Raw genomic sequence first — 20,600 nt, 5'->3', positions numbered from 1 at the left:
GGTGTGGAAAGGAACATTTTTTTAGTTTGTTTCTCTCCAAATCTCCCCCACCGCCTTAGAACATCCCTTTTGTCTAGTTTCCCATTCCAGTAAAATAGTCTAAGCTCAACCTCACAGAAGAGAAAAACACATAGCTGAGGAAAGCAGTCTCTATGCTTTTCTAGGAGTGACAGACACCCTGGGGCCAGGTCAAGGGAAGGAAAGGCAGAGAATCCTAGGGCCAACCAATCTCAAGCTTGCTTTTCCCACTGTCCCTCTCCTTTCCTCCTAAACCTGAGTAGAATTTTGAGCTATGGGTCCCCAAATCCCTAGGCAACAGACCCACATTAATTCCCTTCCTATTCATTCACAGCTTTTCCTTGTCAAGTGTAAGTTGTTAAGAGGGAGGAGGTGACCAGAAGGTAATGAATGAAGACATTTCTCTCAGTTAGACTCTGAGTTAGACTGAAACTGGAGTGAGGAAAACTGGAAAGGATGCATTTGTTCAGGGTAACATGAACAAAACTGAGCCTGAGGTAGGAGGGTGGAGCAGATGGTATACGAAAAAGAACCAGGAAGAAGCAAGAAGTCTAAATAAATGATGAAAGTTTAATACATTAAAACCAGGTATTTATCACTTTTATATTGTATTTGCCATTTCTGAACAATACAAAGTAGAGGCAAATAGTGACACTTCATAAAAATGTTGATTCCCCATTCCCTTCCCTAAGACCCAGCCTCCCTCAAATATTCCCTCCCACCCCCTACAGAACTCTGTCCTGAATAAAACACTTAAATACATCATAAATAGTAAATTATGAAAAAAAAATAGCAAGAATTGTTTCTTTTCTTCTTGTAAAAAAGAACATGGCAGCAAAGACAGGCAGCCAGAAACTGGCTGGGGGTGTCTAATATAGACAGTTACTCAGGGTATGAGCTAACCTACTATCAAGGAAGGGTGGGATGGAGAGGGGACAGGATGGGGATTCAACAATCTGCCTGAGATGCCAGGCCCTCTTCTTCCCCTGACAGGGGGAGGAGGATCAGATGGAGAACATGGGGAGGAGAGGGATTACACAGCCTGTTTCCACGTTCTCTGCATGAAGAGAGGTGGCAGGGCATGTGGCACAGCAATGACCTCACTAAGGCAAGAATCTGCTGGCTCTCCATGAGTTTAAGAGAATATGCTCTAGCCTCACAGTTATGGACTACCTGTTAAACAGACACAGGTGTTCCCTTCTCCATCTCAGCTCCATGAACAGCAGAACGCTGTTGGAAAAGGTGGTAAGAGCAAGGAAGAAATCTCCTTGGAGAAGAATCTAAATTCATTTGATAAGTCTTCATATTTAGAAAAACAAGCAGAATACATTTCAAATTGCAAAACAGTAATAATCATTATGGCCTGGCCGTGAGTAGGGTCCTGCCTAGGAAGGGTTCTGACCTTTTAGCCCTATGACTGCCCCACTGTTTAACAAAAGGGGTAAAGATTACCCCATGTCCCACTCTCTCCATTCCTTCAGCTTTCAGAAATTCATTAAGAGAGGAGGAGTTAAAGAGGAGCTGCTCCTGGCAGAGCAGCTTCTGTTTCTCAAACACCAGGGCTCTTCTGAGGGAACCCTATGAATATGCATCTCTCCAATACTTACGGAGTTTTGATCTGAAACTGTCTGGCTTGAAATTGTGTGCTATTTTTCTTTTCCTTTTTTAAGGAACCAAAAGAAGAAGGCTGGGAGGTGGTTAAACACCCTTACCCCCCAAAACACCTTTACAAAGATTACAGGGGGACGGGCTTCCCTGGTGGCGCAGTGGTTGGGAGTCCGCCTGCTGATGCGCGGGATGCAGGTTTGTGCCTTGCTCCGGGAGGATCCCGCATGCCGCGGAGCGGCTGGGCCCGTGAGCCATGGCCGCTGAGCCTGCGCGTCCGGAGCCTGTGCTCTGCAACAGGAGAGGCCACAGCAGTAAGAGGCCTGCATACCGCAAAAAAAAAAAAAAAAAAAAAAAGTACAGGGGTCTTCTTCCACAGAAAAAGAGCTAAGGTTGGGATAATGTACCAGCCAGTCTGTCCTGAGGAAATTAAGAGTCCAGCTCCTGGTGAAAGGTAGATGAGGGGAAAGAAAACCACCAAGTCCAGCAACCCCACTTCCAACAGGAAGAATGGGGGTTTGAAAACAATTCAGTTGTGGAAGGAAGGCTGGCTAGTAGAAAACCTGTGCCACCCAGCTCAGGAGTAGAGAGGATGCTGCTGTCCTCAACTGTCCGAGGCACTAATGCCCATTCATGAGGAAGGGGAAGTAGAAGAGGTTCTTCTTCAGGGAGGAGACGGAGAGCTCCCTTAGCCTCCATTACACTTTTTTGATGACCAAGTAAAAGAAAACTCAGCATTGCTGGGTCAAGGGCTGACATCTTGGGATCACAGAGATGATAGAATCTTGCTCCAGGTCTTCTGAGGATTTTTGTTCACTGAAAAGGGAAAGGGTTTAAAGTTAAGGATGTGCAGTATGAGATGAGGCAGGAAAGGAATTCAAGTTTCCTTCTAGTGCAGTCTCAGCTTCCAAGTACAAGGTATCAGAAAAAAAAATTTTTTTAAGTAAGATTTAGGGGGGCACCCAGTCCCCCTAACCCTGTCAATTATGTTGCTGCTCCACTCCATCAGTGATGCTCTTTATACCCTTAAAAAGCATCCACCTCCCCTACATCCCAGACACTTACATGGATGAACTCTGACTCTGGAACTTCATGCTTTTCCAAGAGGGTTGAGCTAACAGGAGGGGGGAAAAAATGGAGGCAGAAAGAAGAATTAGTAAATAAATGAGAAAAGGGACTCTCAGGTCAAATCTCATACTACTTCTCCATTTCATTGGGAATCAATTTAGGATTCAAAAAGAAGGGGCTAAGAAGCTACCAGATTTGGAAGCACATTGTTTTAATTAACTATTTACTTTTTTGTCTTGACTTCTATAAAATATTTCCTAACACCCTGCTCTACCTTCTTCAATCCCCAGGTGTGGTAGGCACCCAATGAACACTGCCGTCTGATAGTCATGCCATCGTGTAATTTTCTCCTCTTGAGTGTGGGCTGAACTTAGTGACTTTCTTCTAGTGAACAGAATGCACCACAGGAGATGTAAAGTCAATTCTGAGATTAGGCTACAAAAAGACTATAGCTTCCTCGTGGGTACATGCTCTCTCACTTGTTTGCTCTGAGGAAGCTAGCTGCCATGCAGTGAGCTGCCTTATGGAAAGGACCATGTGACAAGGAACTGAGGGAACTGGCCAAGAGCCAACAAAGAACTGAGCCCTTAGCCCAATAGCCTACAAGAAACTGAATCCTGCCAACAACCACATAGATAAGCTTGGAAGCTGATCCTCCCCTGGGCGAGCCTTCAGATGAGACCACACTGCTGGCTACTAGCTTCACTGTAACCTCCTGAGAGACTTTAAGCCAAAGGCACCCAGCTAAGCTACACCCAGATTCTTAAGCTACATTATATCTGAGATAATAATGTTTGTTGTTTTTAGCTGCTAAAATTTGGGGTGATTTGTTACACAATAGATAATATATATTTTTGTACCTGGAAGTGAAGTACTGCTGTAATAAAAATCTAAAATGTGGAAGTGGCTCTGGAAGAGGGAACTGGGTTTGAGGACAGTTTTAGTGAAAGTTTAAAAGTGCGCTGAGTATACTGTAGAATTCTGGACTTTAAGGGGATTGCCAGTAAGGGCTTAAAGTGAAAAAATCTTATTAAAAATTGAAGAAAGGGGATCTTTGCAATGTAGTGGAACAAAGTTTATCAACAATGTCATCTACAGTTATGTGAAAAGTAGAATACGTGCCTCATGAACTGGGTGATCTGGCTAAGGAGATTTCTAAACCAAGTGCTGAAGGTGCCACCTGGTTTCTTCTTAACGCTTATAGTTAAAATATGAGAGAAGAAAAGTAAGTTCAGGGGAGGACTATTAAACAAAAGGAAGCCAAGACTTGATGGTTTTGAAAATTCTGAGCCTCTCCAGATAGCAAATAACGCTAAAATTAAGAAATGGATAAAATCTAAGGCACTGCCAGGAAAATGTGGTCTACAGATGAAGCCAAGGGTATGACTGTAAAATATCTGTTAAGAACTCAAAGTACTATTCAGTCATACAAAAGGTGATTCAAAAGATTAAGGGTATGTCTCTCAGATCCTCTCAACTTAACAGGATCTCTAAGAAGCATAGAGCTTATCAAGAAGGTATTTGTGGCTTCTAATAGCGTGAATCCCAATGAGATTCATAGGAGGCCCACAAAATCTTTGAGGGTATTATAGTAGCAGAAACACTGTCCTGCTTGGACTGAAAGGGACAGAAATAGTACACAATGAAAAGAGACCACTGGATCCCCAAAATTCTGGCAAGAAGCAGGCTGAGAAAATTACTCAGCTGCAAACACATTGTAGTTTTCATGAAAAAGGAAGACTCAGAAGGCAAAACCAAGAGTCCAAAAGGTAGAGCCAAGAGCCATGAATTATTCTCATGCTTTGAGACCTGATAAAAGAAACTCCAACATTTGCTGGGGTTTAGACTAGCTATGGATCAGACTCCTCTGTGCCTCCCGTTCTCCCTTTTTTATACAGGAATGTGTGAAGAGATTACCTATTGTTTGTCTCATCACTGTATGCTGGGTGTGTGGGGAGAAGACAGCCTGTCTCTTTAGTTTCACAGTCCACAGTGATCGTTGCTTCCTGATACACTCTTAGGTAATTCATTCCTCAAGTGTGGGCTAGATTAAATGACTAGAATGCAGAATAGGAGACTTGGTTATGAAAGACTGTGGCTTCTGCTTAGGTGCATGCACTGTCACTTGCTCATGCTAAGGGAAGCGAGCTGCCATGTTCTTAGTTGTCCAATGGAGGGGCTCATGTGGCAAAGAACTGAGGGAGGCCCGCAGAAAACAGCCAGCAAGAAACTAAGACCCTCAGTCCAGCAACTCACCAGAAACTGAATCCTGTCAAAAACCACATAAATGAGCTTAGAAGTGAAGCCTCTCAGTTGAGCCTTCAGATGAGCCTAGCCCTGGACAAAGAGCTTCACTATCATGAAAGACCTTGAGCCAGAGGACCCAGTTAAGCTGCACCCAGATTTCTAACTCACAGAAACTATGATATATGTTTGTTATTTTAAGTCACTAAGTTCTGGGGTAATATATTATGATGTAATAAGATGATTAACACACCAAAAACAAAAAATTAAATCACAATCTTTACACTGGATCCTTTTGAAAGGTTAACTGTTCACTGTCTTCAGTGCCTGGGAATCTTTCCAGCCTTAAATCCTAAGCTAAGAATTCTCACTTAACTCACCGGGAGATGAAGCATTAGTTGGGGTATTTTGATTGAATACCAGGAAAGTCTGTACATAAAGACTTCCCACCACCCCCTAAAAATGCAGAGATGTTGATACACTTTTCCAAATCACTAAAGATGAGCTCTTAGGAAGATGAACATGCAAAAATCTAGTGAAGAGCAAAAGACAAACAATAGTCTCTGGAAAAAACAGAATTATGGAGGTTCTCAAGGACCTGAAGAGAGAGATGAGAAGATTACATGGAGAAAGGGGCCAAGGAACCAACCTTGTAGTTAGCATTTGCAAAGTCTCTCCAACTACAGGTGAGAAATAGGGGTCAGGAATAGTCGAGACCTCACTGATTTTCTCTAAAGGTGGAGTCTGAGGTAAAACATCAGGACGACCGAAGTGGACGCCTGGAAAAAAGAAAGGGGAAGAAAATCAATAAATAAAAAAGAAGAGAAAAGGGGGTGGGGAAAATATAGGAAAAAATATGTAGCAACTTGGATTTTCATGGACAGGAACAGGGAGTAGAGGTCCTAAGCAGACAAGGACTCAGAAGGAAGGGAGGGAGTGCCCCCATCACACGGGGACCCCAACCCTGGCGCTGACCTGGCTCCACTTCCGCCTTTGTTGTCACTTGTGCCTTGTGTTCCCCAGAGACCGATGGCTGGTAAGTTATGCAGGAGTTGCCGCTGGGGCCTGCTCGCCGAGAGAAAGATGAGCCAGACCGAAACTTTTTGGAAGGAGAGGGCTTCACTTCAAAAGGGAAAGAGAGAGCCTACTTAGCACCCACCTCAGAAACCGTCACCAAGACATAGATACAACTTGCTAGCGTCCCCAACACAAACCCAAAGTTGTTCCTCTGCAAAGCAGGAAAAGGGGTTAATGTCAACAAAGATGGGCTCTATGAACTACTCTTCAGAGGAGGGGGCATCTCAGTCCACTTCACTTTGGAAAAGAAGCAGAGAACCTAGAGGAAAGGAGACACATATCTCTCCCCTCCTACAAGCAACCTCAATGGCTTTGCTTCCGCCTGATGACATGTCTCCTATTCTGTAATTCCTTTGTTCTTTAATAGTATCCTTCAGTTAAACCAGACAAAGATGACCTTTTCACTCTATATCCCTGTAGCACTTACACACACAGCACGATGGTGATACTTTACACTTGTTTATGTATCACTTTGAAAAGACTTTGAAAGGATTTTTCCATGTTTCTTAAGACTCTTTGGCATGCCTAAGTCCGCTCTGCCTCACCGAGGGACAACTGATGCCTATGATGAGGAGACAGAGATGGGAAGGAGGAGCTGGAATCTGCCAGTGGCAGCAGCGTGAAAGGTTTGGAAAGAAGAACATTGGCACTTCCCAACCAAGAAAGTTGAGGGAAGAGACTAAGAACACCTGCTAAGCAGAAATGAGTAAGTGATTCTCCAACCTTATGATCCTAATCTAAGAACTTCCTGGCCTTGGGGATATGGTAATATTCTTGCCTATCTCTGTCCATAAAAGTCCAGCTTCGCCTATCTCAGCCTGTGGCATGGGTCCTACACCCACAACTAAACATTTTTACAACCCCACCAATTTCTCAGAAATGCCCCTCCCCTCAATGACACATGTAGGGATTGCCAGGGGGAAAGCAGCAACTTGGAAACAACTGAGACAGACAAAGTGACTGACATAAGGATGGGCAGCAGCTCTCATGGGATGTGGGTAGAGTAGGAGAAGCCTCTGGCTTTGGCAGTTCCCTGACAGAGGTGTCCTGCCCCCCATCTCTTGAAGTAAGGGAGCCATTGGAGGGTCATCTGGCAGAAGCCACTTACAGAGGATCTTCTTGAACACTGTAGTGCACATGAAGCGTTGGAACCGTTCGGCGTAGAAGCTTGGGCGATGCACTGATACGGTGTCCTGCAGAGCAAAAGAGATGGCTGCAGAGTTAGAGAGGAGGAGGCCCAGCAAGAGGATCTCTGGTCCAAGGGCCATTTTTCCCTAGGATGAGAGCCTAGCAGAAGGGTAGAACCCACAAATGAAATAAGGTAAGAGGAAACTGAGGGGGCAAATCAAAAGTGAGAGAGGCAGAAAGAGGAGAGCCTCTAGCTGACTGCTACTCACCCCATCATGTACCAGAGCTTTCCAAGAGTGCTCCAACTTCTTAACAAACCTGACAAGAAAAATGTATATCATGCATTCAACATTAAACGAATGACCTTATAGCTTTCTACTTTACAGAGTTAAAAGAGCAATCACAGTAGCAAAGAGAGAGACCGGGAAAGCACCCCCACTATTATGCTGGCTTTCCAAAGAACAGACAGGGTAGTGCTTATTCCACATGGAGATCGAAGCTGTTTCTAGATAAGTCGATTATTGCCCCCCTCAGAAAGGGGTAGTTAATATGTCCCGGCAAGTCAGGGACAAGAATATTTATTGTAAAAGGGGAGCTGGAGGGACAGATGGGTAAACCTGGAAGGGGGTCAAGTACTGTCCAGTCCTCATTAGTACCTGAAACCTTACAGGAGCAAAACTGGGGTCTAACATTTCCAGCTCTTCCTTCACTACCACACCACTGCCTGAATTCCACAGGCTAATGCTTTTCACAGAACACAGTGATCCTCTTGTTTTTCCTCCATGGAAAGGAGGGATGTGTTTCCAGCTGTATCCTAATGTGGAGTATGACTCATCTCACAGGTCTTCCACAAAAAGCCAGAGAGATGGCGTTTCTACCCTGGTGCTTCTAAGGACTGACTCAGCTTTCCACAGAGGTGTATGCTATGTTTGGGGAGATGGTGGGATAAGGAAGCCAACAGACAGGCATAATCAGGAAATAAAAAACCATCTGAAACCCAAGGAAGCAAGCAGCCAGACTGCAACTTACTCTTCTTGCTTCAGGAAGAATTTGGTGACACCCATCTAAAAAAGCGATGTGAGTAAATCCACATCCACTCTACCCCTAGGATCTATATGCTCCTCACCTGTAAGACTGAAGAATGTCAATGATCCCAATATAAAGCAGCAGCCTTTCCCCTTTACTATTCCGGGCCGGGATGCCACCCATACTGGGGAAGACAAGAGGGAAAGAGTAAGAAAATCTTTTGTCTAGCAGGCAGAGGCTTCTGCTAACCTCAAATCAGATCAGGACATGTAACTGAGACCTAAGCATAGTTAGAAGTCCCATCTTCCATAAGCTGGGGAAGAGTGAGAGACTTCGCCCAGCCCCACCCACTTTGGCTTATGTATTGTAACCTCTTTCTCTCCAAATCTCACCTGCCTGCCTCTCCCACCCCAAATCCACGGAAGAGAATCTAAAAATCACCCCTACTCAGCAATTTTAGGAATACTCTCCCAATTAACTCTAAACTTTCTTAGTACTCTACTCTTTTTTTTTTTTTTTGGCTGCGCTGCAAGCCTTGTGGGATCTTAGTTCCCTGATCAGGGATCGAACCAGGGCTCTCAGCAGTGAAAGCACAGAGTCCTAACCACTGGACCGCCCAGGAATTCCTCCCCAGTACTTTCATATTTTAATTTATGCCCACTGAGACACTCTTCTGGAGAGTCATGGTAAAGAATACTTTAAAATGAAACCACTTAAAAGACATTTGATACTTTAGTAACTACACTTCCTTGATCCATGATGGTAACAAAGACACCTTCCATAAAGAAGTCTATAATAAATTGTTTTTGATGAAGTTCTAATATAATTTGCAGGCGTGCATCTAAGACTCTGAGCGAACATTTTTTAAAAAGTCTTGGACTTCCCTGGTGGCACAGTAGTTAAGAAACTTCCTGCCAATGCAGGGAACATGGGTTCGATCCCTAGTCTGGGAAGATCCCACATGCTGCAGAGCAACTAAGCCCATGTGCCACAACTACTGAGCTTACACTCTAGAGCCCATGAGCCACAACTACTGAGCCCACGTGCCACAACTACTGAGGCCCATGCGTTCTAGGGGCCCGCATGCCGCAACTACTGAGCCTGCGTGCTACAACTACTGAAGCTCACACACCTAGAGCCGGTGCTCCGCAACAAGAGAAGCCACCGCAATGAGAAGCCTGTGCACTGCAACGAAGAGTAGCCCCTATTCGCCGCAAGTAGAGAAAGCCTGCACGCAGCAACGAAGACCAAACGCAGCCAAAAATTAAAAAAAAAAAGTCTCGGACTTCCCTGGTGGCACAGTGGTTAAGAATCTGCCTTCCAATGCAGAGGACGTGGGTTCGATCCCTGGTCAGGGAACGAGATCCCACATGCATGCCTCAACTAAGAGTTTGCATGCCAAAACTAAGGAGCCCACCAGCCGCAACTAAGGAGCACACGTGCTGCAACTAAAGGAGCCAGTGAACCGCAACTAAGGAGCCATCAAGCTGCAACTCAGGAGCCTGCCTGCCACAACTGAGACTCGGTGCAACCAAAAATAAAAAATAAATAAAAATAAAATAACAAAAAAAAGAAATTATATGTTTGTTTTAAAATAAATAAATAAATTTTTTAAATTCCAAAAAAAAAAGTCTCTTAATTTTGAATAGTTCTCCTTCCCAGATGTACAAATCCCAAATTTAAGACATCTTCCTTTCCTTTTACATTCTTAGGAAAGTTCATCCTATAGTTCCGTGAGCATTAAAGCTATTGACTTAACTACTGAATAAAGGCTACTCCTTCTCAGAAGCTGCGTCCCTCCCTCAAGAAAAAGTGCTCTGAGCCTATGCACTCCTTCCCAGCGCCCGAGTCCACTCACTGGTCCTCAGTCTCCATGGTGCCACCTCGTCGAGCCTCGCCCTGGATAGATTCCATGGCTGTGGAATAGAGAGCCTTTTGGGGGGCTGGTCTGCGAGTGTCAGTTGAATATTGTGCTTCATTGCCTAAAGGCTCTCGTTGTGCATAATCTATGTTATGGATTGACACCAGGAGGCTATAGTCCATTATCTTGAAGCTCTGCAGCACCTAATGGAAGGAAAAAACATGATCTGAGCCTTGGGAGGTATGAGAATCTTTTTTCAGGATCTCACAGCTTTCCTGATCTAACTGTTTTTGATAGCGAACCTCCAGAGCTATAACCACAGGATCAGCCTTTGCTCCTCCTACTCCTTGGAGAACAGTACATTGACCTCCTCTGGTCACCCTTCACTGATATCCCTTCAGCTTTCCTTCACCAGAGTACATACAAATTAGGCCACGGCCTAGCCCACAAGATCCTCTTTGTTTGTTCTTTCCTTGTATCTCTTCATGAAAAGAGCATTATATTCTCCATGAAAGAAGAAACACATATTTGAGCTCTAAAAAATCCACAAGGAGGGTCTGGTAAAAGTAAACTTTGTGACAGAGCAGATCTGTGGCAGGTCCTTATATGGCCAGCTTCACTTCAGTTCATTATTTGCTGAATCCTTACCATCTGTAGGCACTGTGCCTGCTTATGTGGATACAAAGATACGTAAGAGAGCTTCTGTCCTCATGGATATTATAATTTAGAAAGGGAAACTAATGTAAAAATAAATACAATACAGTCTACCATGTGTAACAATGGAAGTGCATACATGATTGAGGAATACTACAGAGACGTACATAAACAGGTTTATGAGGGATCGATTAGAGAGAAAATAAATGCAAGTAAATGAAGGAAAGAAGAATGCCAAGGCCTGGAAGCATGAAACAGCAGGCTACGTGCAGGGAGGTATAATTTGGTGTTACTAGAACATAAAATGCAAAGGCTAGGTGTTTGGCACGTGAGAGAGGATGGTAGGGACAAGACAATGACAGGCCTGATGTGCCATATTAAGGAGCCTGGATTGTCTCCTACAGTTCTCAACCTTGTATATTTCCACCAGTTCCAGCAGCTCACTTTGGGGATTTGGTAGGTGGATACAGTAAGGGATAAAGAGAGTTCAGGACTGATTCTTGGCCTCTCCCGCCGTGGAGCACAGGCTCCGACGCACAGGCCCAGAGGCCATGGCTAATGGGCCCAGCCGCTCTGCGGCATGTGGGATCCTCCCAGACCGGGGCACAAACCCGTGTCCCCTGCATTGGCAGGCGGACTCTCAACCACTGCGCCACCAGGGAAGCCCAGGACTGATTCTTATGTGTGGTTTGAAAAACCTCTCTGCTCCACCAAGTCTCCAGTCCTCACAACCAAAAGAGCCAAACTAAAATAGGCATTATCCTGGAAGTAGATGCAGAGTAAGCAAAGAAAGGCAAGGATGGATAACATCATGGACTGAATAGAAGATGACAATCCTACAAAAGCAGTTTGCCAAAAAAAAAAAAAAAAAAAAGGTGGAAAAATCAGTAGGGAAAGATGTCACAAAAACCAACAGATGTTAAGAAAGTGGAATCACGGTTTCTCTGGTGGTGCAGTGGTTGAGAGTCCACCTGCCGACGCAGGGGACACGGGTTCGTGCCCAGGTCCGGGAAGATCCCACATGCCGCGGAGCGGCTGGGCCCGTGAGCCATGGCCGCTGAGCCTGTGCGTCCGGAGCCTGTGCTCCGCAACGGGAGAGGCCACAGCAGTGAGAGGCCCGCGTACCGCAAAAAAAACAAAAAAAAAGAAAGTGGAATCAATCAACTGTCAAACACTGCAGAAAATTCAAGGAAGGACTGAGAAGTACTCTCTATTCGGCATCTAGGTGGTCATTGGAGAGAACAGTTCAATTGAAGTGGTGAGAGCAAAAGCCAGGACACGGTGGGTTGAGGCAGGAATAGGAGAAGAGAAAGAGAAATGGAGGCATCATTAAATGAAGACATTGAAAAACATTCTCTTAATCTTAAAATAAAAAAGAGATAAACTTGTTTGTATACAGATAGAAAATAGTCAGTTGAGGCTGAAGCCAGAGGTGGGAAAGGAAGTAAGTGATGAAGCAGGATCCTAGAGAAACAGGAGCAAATGGATCTAGGTCACAAAAGGGACTGACCTGGAATAATCGACCAAGTTGGGAAGAAAATATAGATTAAGGATGGTTAAGTGTAGATCCATTTAGAAAGTGATAATAGGGGCAGGACAAAGGGATGGTACAGAATAGAAAGTTGAGGTAGTTTGTTGAGAAACAAGGCTGGGGAGATGAGAGTCAGAAAACTGAAGAGAGTGCCAATCATGTGCAATCTCTGGGAGGAACAGGAAATGGATTGATGAGGAATACTGAGGGCCCAGGTAAGGGGTGGATATCATAAATCTGTAGAGATGCCAGTATACACAGTTGTGTGATTTTTTTCAGCAGCACTCAGCTTCTAAGATATAAATTTGAATTTGGCAGACAGGATCAAAAACTGAGCCATGATGGTGCTGGTATGAAAATAAGGAGAATGTATGCTTATGAGGCCCAGGACAGGTAGCAGGTAGAGAAAAAAAAGACAGGAGGGGAGTTAGACAAACGGGGAGAAAGTAAAAATGTAAAGGCATAAAGGATCTAATATAAAAGTTATTTTAAATGAAGTCTGGCACAGATGGAGCTAAGGAACAGAATCCCATCTCCCACAGATTAAATGCCTAAGAATGACCAAGCTGTTTTACAGATTGAGATTTCTGGTGCCTGAGAGAGAAGGAAATGTGACAAACTCACCAAACAGTCGCGCTGCAGGGTCTTGCACAGAGCATTGTACATATCAGCATCCAAAAAGAGACCATCAGGGATGTCTTGTAAGAAGTCCAAGTCTTTAAGGGTGGGGAGAGGTTTCTCTCGCTCCTTTTGGGAAGCCCGCCTTTTGTAGGTTGAGCCCTTGAGGTCATATTTGATATGCATCTTGACTGACCGTGGTAAGAGATTGTTCATCACCACAATTCGAATGTTCTTACCACCTGCCTGCACACAGTACAGTCCATAGAACTTAGGCAGCAAAGTCCGAGGGTTCTGGTTGAGGTTCTGAGGACAAGAAAGTAAAAAGAAGTAGAAGAGCAAGTTAGCTGATTTTCAATAAAACTCAAGGGCAAAAGCTGTCACCCCCCTTCCTTTGTCTGTTACATGGGATTCACATACAATCTGCCCATAAGCCCACATTACATTTGTTTAAAATTTCCCAATGTATCTATCTCAATAATGAGATCACCACCAAGCCGAGTGGAAGGCCTACAATACAGTAAACAGTCAGGATACTAAACATATGATGAACATATTCCTTCAGAGAGGTTTAAGAGAAGACAGCACTGAAAAAGACTTAATGCTTAGCCTTCTGTATAGTATATTCTTGTGAGTATGAAAGGAGGCAAAGGAGAGTTCCCTAACTTCTCCAGAACCTCCAAGAGGTATCAGTCAGAGTAAGAAAAAATACAGTATTATCAAGGGAAGTAACCAACCTCATACTCTACTCTAGGAGCTGGACTAAGAATGGAAAGCAGAATCATCATTGAATAAAAACAAAAATAAACAAATGGGACCTAATTAAACTTAGAAGTTTTTGCACAGCAAAGGAAACCATCAACAAAATGAAGAGAAAACCCAAAAAATGGGAGAAAATATTTGCAAATGAAGTGACCGAAAAGTGATTTTTCTCTAAAATATACAAACAGTTCATGCAGCTCAATATCAGAAAAAAAAAAAACCCCAATCAAAAAATGGGGACTTCTTTCGAAGATGGCGGAAGAGTAAGACGCGGAGATCACCTTCCTCCCCACAGATACACCAGAAATACATCTACATGTGGAACAACTCCTACAGAACACCTACTGAACGCTGGCAGAAGACCTCAGACCTCCCAAAAGGCAAGAAACCCCCCCACGTACCTGGGCAGGACAAAAGAAGAAAAGAAAAAACAGAGACAAAAGAATAGGGACGGGACCTGCACCAGTGGGAGGGAGCTGTGAAGGAGGAAAGGTTTCCACACACTAGGAAGCCCCTTCGCGGGTGGAGACTGTGGGTGGCGGAGGGGGAAAGCTTCAGAGCCGCGGAGGAGAGCACAGCAACAGGGATACGGAGGGCAAAGCGGGGAGAGATTCCCGCACAGAGGATCGGTGCCGACCAGTACTCACCAGCCCGAGAGACTTGTCTGCTCACCCGCCGGGGCGGACAGGGCTGGGAGTTGAGGCTCGGGCTTCGGTCGGAGCGCCGGGAGAGGACTGGGGTTGGCAGCGTGAACACAGCCTGCAGGGCATTAGTGCGCCACGGCTAGCCGGGAGGCAGTCCGGGGAAAAGTCTGGACCTGCCGAAGAGGCAAGAGACTTTTTCTTCCCTCTTTTGTTTCCTGGTGCGCGAGGAGAGGGGATTAAGAACGCTGCTTAAAGGAGCTCCAAAAAAAAAAACAGGAGCCCCAGAGATGGGTGCGAGCCACAGCTAAAAGCGCAGACCCCAGAGACGGGCATGAGACGCTAAGGCTGCTGCTGCCGCCACCAAGAAGCCTGTGTGTGAGCACAAGTCACTATCCACACCCCCCTTACGGGGGAGCCTGTGCAGCCAGCCACTACCTGGGTCCCGGGACCCAGGGACAACTCCCCCGGAAGAACGCACGGCGCGCCTCAGGCTGGTGCAACGTCACCCCGGCCTCTGCCGCCGCAGGCTTGCCCTGCACTCCGTGCCTCTCCCTCCCCCCGGCCTGAGTGAGCCAGAGCCCCCGAATCAGCGGCTCCTTTAACCCCGTCCTGTCTGGGCAAAAAAGAGACGCCCTCCGGAAACCTACACGCAGAGGCGGGGCCAAATCCAAAGCTGAACCCCTGGGAGCTGTGAGATAAAGAAGAGAAAGGGAAATCTCTCCCAGCAGCCTCAGAAGCAGCGGATTAAAGCTCCACAATCAACGTGATGTACCCTGCATCTGTGGAATACATGGATAGACAACAAATCATCCCAAATTAAGGAGCCGTGTGGACGAAAGGCTCTTGGTGCTGCAGCCAAGGAGTTAGTGCTGTGCCTCTGAGGTGGGAGAGCCAACTTCAGGACACTGGTACACAAGAGGCCTCCCAGCTACATATAATATCAAATGGCGAAAATCTCCCAGAGATCTCCATCTCAACGCCAGCACCCAGCTTCACGCAACGACCAGCAAGCTACAGTGCTGGACATCCTATGCCAAACAACTAGCAAGACAGAAACACAACCCCACCCATTAGCAGAGAAGCTGCCCAAAATCATAGTAAGTCTACAGACACCCCAAAACACACCACTAGACGTGGACCTGCCCACCAGAAAGGCAAGATCCAGCCTCATCCACCAGAACACAGGCACTAGTCCCCTCCACCAGGAAGCCTACACAACCCCCTGAACCAACCTTAGCCACTGGGGAGAGACACTAAAAACAACAGGAACTACGAACCTTCAGCCTGCCAAAAGGAGACCCCAAACACAGTAAGATAAGCAAAATGAGAAGACAGAAAAACACACAGCAGATGAAGGAGCAAGATAAAAACCCACCAGACCTAACAAATGAAGAGGAAATAGGCAGTCTACCTGAAAAAGAATTCAGAATAATGATAGTAAAGATGATCCAAAATCTTGGAAACAGAATAGACAAAATGCAAGAAACAGTTAACAAGGACCTAGAAGAACTAAAGATGAAACAAACAATGATGAACAACACAATAAATGAAATGAAAAATACTCTAGATGGGATCAACAGCAGAATAACTGAGGCAGAAGAACGGATAAATGACCTGGAAGATAAAATAGTGGAAATAACTAATGCAGAGCAGAATAAAGAAAAAAGAATGAAAAGAACTGAGGACAGTCTCAGAGACCTCTGGGACAACATTAAACGCACCAACATTCGAATTATAGGGGTTCCAGAAGAAGAAGAGAAAAAGAAAGGGACTGAGAAAATATTTGAAGAGATTATAGCTGAAAACTTCCCTAATATGGGAAAGGAAATAGTTAATCAAGTCCAGGAAGCACAGAGAGTCCCATACAGGATAAACCCAAGGAGAAATACGCCAAGACACATATTAATCAAACTGTCAAAGATTAAATACAAAGAAAGCATATTAAAAGCAGCAAGGGAAAAAACAACAAATAACACACAAGGGAATCCCCATAAGGTTAACAGCTGATCTTTCAGCAGAAACTCTGCAAGCCAGAAGGGACTGGCAGGACATATTGAAAGTGTTGAAGGAGAAAAACCTGCAACCAAGAATACTCTACCCAGCAAGGATCTCATTCAGATTTGATGGAGAAATTAAAACCTTTACAGACAAGCAAAAGCTGAGAGAGTTCAGCACCACCAAACCAGCTCTACAACAACTGCTAAAGGAACTTCTCTAGGCAAGAAACACAAAAGAAGGAAAAGACCTACAATAACGAACCCAAAACAATTAAGAAAAGGGGAATGGGAACATACGTATTGATAATTACCTTAAATGTAAATGGACTAAATGCTCCCACCAAAAGACACAGATTGGCTGAATGGATACAAAAGCAAGACGCATATATTTTCTGTCTACAAGAGACCCACTTCAGACCTAGAGACACATACAGACTGAAAGTAGGGGATGGAAAAAGGTATTTCATGCAAATGGAAACCAAAAGAAAGCTGGAGTAGCAATTCTCATATCAGACAAAATAGACTTTAAAATAAAGACTATTAGAAGAGACAAAGAAGGACACTACATAATGATCAAGGGATCGATCCAAGAAGAAGATATAACAATTGTAAATATTTATGCACCCAACATAGGAGCACCTCAATACATAAGGCAAATACTAACAGCCATAAAAGGGGAAATCGACAGTAACACATTCATAGTAGGGGACTTTAACACCCCACTTTCACCAATGGACAGATCATCCAAAATGAAAATAAATAAGGAAACACAAGCTTTAAATGATACATTAAACAAGATGGACTTAACTGATATTTATACAACATTCCATCCAAAAACAACAGAATACACATTTTTCTCAAGTGCTCATGGAACATTCTCCAGGATAGATCATATCTTGGGTCACAAATCAAGCCTTGGTAAATTTAAGAAAATTGAAATTGTATCAAGTATCTTTTCCAACCACAACGCTATGAGACTAGATATCAATTACAGGAAAAGATCTGTAAAAAATACAAACACATGGAGGCTAAACAATACACTACTTAATAACGAAATGATCACTGAAGAAATCAAAGAGGAAATTAAAAAATACCTAGAAACAAATGATAATGGAGACACAACGACTCAAAATCTATGGGATGCAGCAAAAGCAGTTCTAAGAGGGAAGTTTATAGCAATACAATTCTACCTTAAGAAACAGGAAACATCTCGAATAAACAACCTAACCTTGCACCTAAAACAATTAGAGAAAGAAGAACAAAAAAACCCCAAAGTTAGCAGAAGGAAAGAAATCATAAAAATCAGATCAGAAATAAATGAAAAAGAAATGAGGGAAACAATAGCAAAGATCAATAAAACTAAAAGCTGGTTCTTTGAAAGAATAAACAAAATTGATAAACCATTAGCCAGACTCATCAAGAAAAAAAGGGAGAAGACTGAAATCAATAGAATTAGAAATGAAAAAGGAGAAGTAACAACTGACACTGCAGAAATACAAAAGATCATGAGAGATTACTACAAGCAACTCTACGCCAATAAAATGGACAACCTGGAAGAAATGGACAAATTCTTAGAAAGGCACAACCTGCCAAGACTGGGTCAGGAAGAAATAGAAAATATGAACAGACCAATCACAAGCACCGAAATTGAAACTGTGATTAAAAATCTTCCAACAAGCAAAAGCCCAGGACCAGATGGCTTCACAGGCGAATTCTATCAAACATTTAGAGAAGAGCTATCACCTATCCTTCTCAAACTCTTCCAAAATATAGCAGAGGGAGGAACACTCCCCAACTCATTCTACGAGGCCACCATCACCCTGATACCAAAACCAGACAAGGATGTCACAAAGAAAGAAAACTACAGGCCAATATCACTGATGAACACAGATGCAAAAATCCTTAACAAAATACTAGCAAACAGAATCTAACAGCACATTAAATGGATCATACACCATGATCAAGTAGGGTTTATTCCAGGAATGCAAGGATTCTTCAATATACGCAAATCAATCAACGTGATACACCACATTAACAAATTGAAGGAGAAAAACCATATGATCATCTCAATAGATGCAGAGAAAGCTTTTGACAAAATTCAACACCCATTTATGAGAAAAACCCTGCAGAAAGTAGGCATAGAGGGAACTTTCCTCAACATAATAAAGGCCATATGAGAAACCCACAGCCAACATCATCCTCAATGGTGAAAAACTGAAAGCATTTCCACTAAGATCAGGAACAAGACAAGGTTGCCCACTCTCACCACACTTATTCAACATAGTTTTGGAAGTTTTAGCCACAGCAATCAGAGAAGAAAAGGAAATAAAAGGAATCCAAATCGGAAAAGAAGAAGTAAAGCTGTTACTCTTTGCAGATGACATGATACTATACATAGAGAATCCTAAAGATGCTACCAGAAAACTACTAGAGCTAATCAATGAATTTGGTAAAGTAGCAGGATACAAAATTAGTGCACAGAAATCTCTGGCATTCCTATACACTAATGATGAAAAATCTGAAAGTGAAATCAAGAAAACACTCCCATTTACCACTGCAACTAAAAGAATAAAATATCTAGGAATAAACCTACCTAAGGAGACAAAAGACCTGTATGCAGAAAATTATAAGACACTGATGAAAGAAATTAAAGATGATACAAACAGATGGAGAGATATACCATGTTCTTGGATTAGAAGAATCAACATTGTGAAAATGACTCTACTACCAAAAGCAATCTACAGATTCAATGCAATCCCTATCAAACTACCACTGGCATTTTTCACAGAACTAGAACAAAAAATTTCACAATTTGTATGGAAACACAAAAGACCCCAAATAGCCAAATCAATCTTGAGAACAAAAAACGGAGCTGGAGGAATCAGGCTCCCTGACTTCAGATTATCCTACAAAGCTACAGTAATCAAGACAGTATGGTACTGGCATAAAAACAGAAATATAGATCAATGGAACAGGATAGAAAGCCCAGAGATAAACCCACGCACATATGGTCACCTTATCTTTGATAAAGGAGGCAGCAATGTACAGTGGAGAAAGGACAGCCTCTTCAATAAGTGGTGCTGGGAAAACTGGACAGATACAGGTAAAAGTATGAGAGTAGATCACTCCCTAACACCATACACAAAAATAAGCTCAAAATGGATTAAAGCCCTAAATGTAAGGCCAGAAACTATCAAACTCTTAGAGGAAAACATAGGCAGGACACTCTATGACATATATCACAGCAAGGTTCTTTTTGACCCACCTCCTAGAGAAATGGAAATAAAAACAAAAATAAACAAATGGGACCTAATGAAACTTAAAAGCTTTTGCGCAGCAAAGGAAACCATAAACAAAACCAAAAGACAACCCTCAGAATGGGAGAAAATATTTGCAAATGAAGCAACTGACAAAGGATTAATCTCCAAAATTTATAAGCAGCTCATGCAGCTTAATAACAAAAAAACAAACAACCCAATCCAAAAATGGGCAGAAGACCTAAATAGACATTTCTCCAAAGAAGATATACAGACTGCCAACAAATACATGAAAGAATGCTCAACATCACTAATCATTAGAGAAATGCAAATCAAAACTACAGAGATATCATCTCACACCAGTCAGAATGGCCATCATCAAAAAATCTAGAAACAATAAATGCTGGAGAGTGTGTGGAGAAAAGGGAACCCTCTTACACTGTTGGTGGGAATGTAAATTGATACAGCCACTGTGGAGAACAGTATGGAGGTTCCTTAAAAAACTACAAATAGAACTACCATATGACCCAGCAATCCCACTACTGGGCATATACCCTGAGAAAACCGTAATTCAAAATGAGTCATGTACCAAAATGTTCATTGCAGCTCTATTTACAATAGCCCAGAGATGGAAACAACCTAAGTGTCCATCATCGGATGAATGGATAAAGAAGATGTGGCACATATATACAATGGAATATTACTCAGTCATAAAATGAAACGAAATTGAACTATTTGTAATGAGGTGGATAGACCTAGAGTCTGTCATACAGAGTGAAGTCAGAAAGACAGAGACAAATACTGTATGCTAACACATATATACGAAATTTAAGGGAAAAAAATGTCATGAAAAACCTAGGGGTGAAACAGGAATAAAGACACAGACTTACTAGAGAATGGACTTGAGGCTACGGGGAGGAGGAAGGGTAAACTGTGACAAAGCGAGAGAGAGGCATGGACATATATACACTACCAAACGTAAGGTAGATAGCTAGTGGGAAGCAGCCGCATAGCACAGGTAGATCAGCTCGGTGCTTTGTGACCGCCTGGAGGGGTGGGATAGGGAGGGTGGGAGGGAGGGAGACGCAAGCGGGAAGAGATATGGGAATA

At 43.4% G+C, this 20,600-nt stretch overlaps 1 protein-coding gene across 3 annotated transcripts in view; it reads right to left on the bottom strand.

Annotated features, from left to right (window-relative positions):
• Positions 1 to 568: 568 nt before the first annotated feature.
• PIP5K1A (phosphatidylinositol-4-phosphate 5-kinase type 1 alpha) overlaps positions 569 to 20,600 on the bottom strand; it is a 45,605-nt gene continuing 25,573 nt past the window's right edge. Inside the window, exons 7-15 of one of the 3 annotated variants that reach the window (XR_004349225.1) lie at positions 12,837 to 13,136; positions 10,025 to 10,230; positions 8,267 to 8,350; positions 7,410 to 7,458; positions 7,121 to 7,205; positions 5,911 to 6,052; positions 5,585 to 5,714; positions 2,689 to 2,737; positions 569 to 2,439 (exon numbers count right to left, since the gene is read on the bottom strand). Coding sequence is in view for 2 of the 3 variants with exons in the window: in XM_032626932.1 (XP_032482823.1) it covers positions 2,437 to 2,439; positions 2,689 to 2,737; positions 5,585 to 5,714; positions 5,911 to 6,057; positions 7,121 to 7,205; positions 7,410 to 7,458; positions 8,267 to 8,350; positions 10,025 to 10,230; positions 12,837 to 13,136 (1,053 nt within the window). In the remaining variant the exon portion in view is untranslated. Of the gene's footprint in view, positions 2,440 to 2,688; positions 2,738 to 5,584; positions 5,715 to 5,910; positions 6,058 to 7,120; positions 7,206 to 7,409; positions 7,459 to 8,266; positions 8,351 to 10,024; positions 10,231 to 12,836; positions 13,137 to 20,600 lie in introns of all 3 variants that reach the window. The other 2 variants (XM_032626932.1, XM_032626945.1) reach the window with 2 other exon arrangements.

The sequence above is a fragment of the Phocoena sinus genome, chromosome 1 (assembly GCF_008692025.1).
Source record: "Phocoena sinus isolate mPhoSin1 chromosome 1, mPhoSin1.pri, whole genome shotgun sequence".
NCBI lineage: Eukaryota > Metazoa > Chordata > Mammalia > Artiodactyla > Phocoenidae > Phocoena > Phocoena sinus.
Note: the sequence above shows the minus strand (reverse complement) of the source record. Positions and strands in the feature narration are given on the sequence as shown.